The sequence below is a fragment of the Rutidosis leptorrhynchoides genome, chromosome 3, assembly GCF_046630445.1.
Source record: "Rutidosis leptorrhynchoides isolate AG116_Rl617_1_P2 chromosome 3, CSIRO_AGI_Rlap_v1, whole genome shotgun sequence".
Classification (NCBI taxonomy): Eukaryota; Viridiplantae; Streptophyta; class Magnoliopsida; order Asterales; family Asteraceae; genus Rutidosis; species Rutidosis leptorrhynchoides.
Window position 1 is genome coordinate 448,032,464 of NC_092335.1, and position 1,517 is coordinate 448,033,980.

Sequence of the window (1,517 nt, forward strand, 5' to 3'; positions counted from 1 at the left end):
GGTTATTTGTAATGCAACATTGTTTTTGCTGGAGAAACTTACTATAGCTTCCATGGGGAATTGAGGTTTACTAGTTTAGAACTACAAAAAAATATATGTATAAAAAAAAAAAAAAAAGCCGAATCAATCTAGGACCTCTGCTAAACAAATATGAGGGGATGAGATCGAATTTGTCAACGTGCGAACACAATAATCACATGTGAGTGGATTTAATTACCGCGTGATGACCCAAAATTTGTTCCTCCGATTTTGTGTTCATTTATCATTAATGAAACGTGTAAATATATCCTTGGCTTCCATTTATAAGTAATACGTTTCAAACCGGGTTGTCTAAAGATTTATTTTGGAGGAAGCAATAATTTTGTGATACACACACATATGATATATGATGTATACTATATAAATTTTCGACTTTTAAGAATTTTTCTAAGTCGGATTTGGAAACCACTTATGGAGAAAACATGCATATATGGAGGGTTCATGTCATTTAACAAGCTGCCTCCTACTATCCCCTACAAAATTTGCTTTTAGAAAATGGATATATTGTACGTTACGGTATTACTATTAATTCTATAGTTCTTGGGGCATAAAAAACTTGGCTAACTTGTTACTTTAAAACGGACTAAACAAATAAGATTTTTAGTGTTCAGACTATCCGGGGAGGAGAAATGATTTTCCTCAGATGTGCAGATAACATGTTACTTTAACATGGTCAGAAATGAATACATGATTTGTATTAAGTAGGTAATCATAGCAAAAATTATATCTAGTCTTTAATCATTTTAATTTTTATGAAAGCTTAAGGAATTTAATGTATACTAATCACTCCATCTTATATATGTTACCTTAATTAGCTATTGCCCAGTGGTCATATATTTAGCGAACGGAACTCGACCACTTTCGATGTGCTTCACATCCTCCACAAGAATCTCATAATGCCGCTTCACTTCGGCTGCAGTCTTCCCACCAACCGCCTTAGCGACATTATGCCAGCGATCAGGCGTATCCTTATCGAACACAGCCAGAGCCTCTTCAAAGTCCTTATTCTGCTTAACAGTCCATGACCCTGACGCATGTGACGACATAGATGCCATACTAATAAAGGGAAATGTATGTATATATTTGGTCAATGCTACTAGTATTTTAAGAATACTTGTTTGAAGCCTCAAAAAACTGATATGTGGCAATTGATGACAATGCATGTGTGTGTTTTTATAGCTCCAAAAATAAGGGGGTACATATAGTGGGGTCTTGCTAGTTGGGTTGTAAAGCTTACCCAAATATAAGAATTTAAGATGACTTGTATCCTTAAGAACCACAAAAGAGGAGGACCAAAGTTATCTTTCGTGTGGCCGAAGAATCTGTATTTGTCGAATTCAGTAATTTTTACTATTTATCGATAATCTCATCATATCGCGGTGAACATATATCTTATTCGCAATAATCCACTTGTCACATCATGTGAATTACAACTATATACCGAGGTCCTTATTAAAATATAGAGTACAATTAAAAAG

At 34.4% G+C, this 1,517-nt stretch overlaps 1 protein-coding gene across 1 annotated transcript; it reads right to left on the minus strand.

Annotated features, from left to right (window-relative positions):
* Positions 1-850: 850 nt before the first annotated feature.
* Positions 851-1,119, minus strand: LOC139897951 (protein RADIALIS-like 1). Its single transcript, XM_071880667.1, has one exon. The coding sequence runs from the start codon at positions 1,092-1,094 to the stop codon at positions 855-857; it is 240 nt and encodes a 79-aa protein (XP_071736768.1). The 5' UTR covers positions 1,095-1,119; the 3' UTR covers positions 851-854.
* Positions 1,120-1,517: the final 398 nt, after the last annotated feature.

Bases quoted from the DNA above. Each gene is read 5' to 3' on its own strand.
- LOC139897951 (XM_071880667.1), bottom strand. From the start codon at position 1,094: ATGGCATCTATGTCGTCACATGCGTCAGGGTCATGGACTGTTAAGCAG.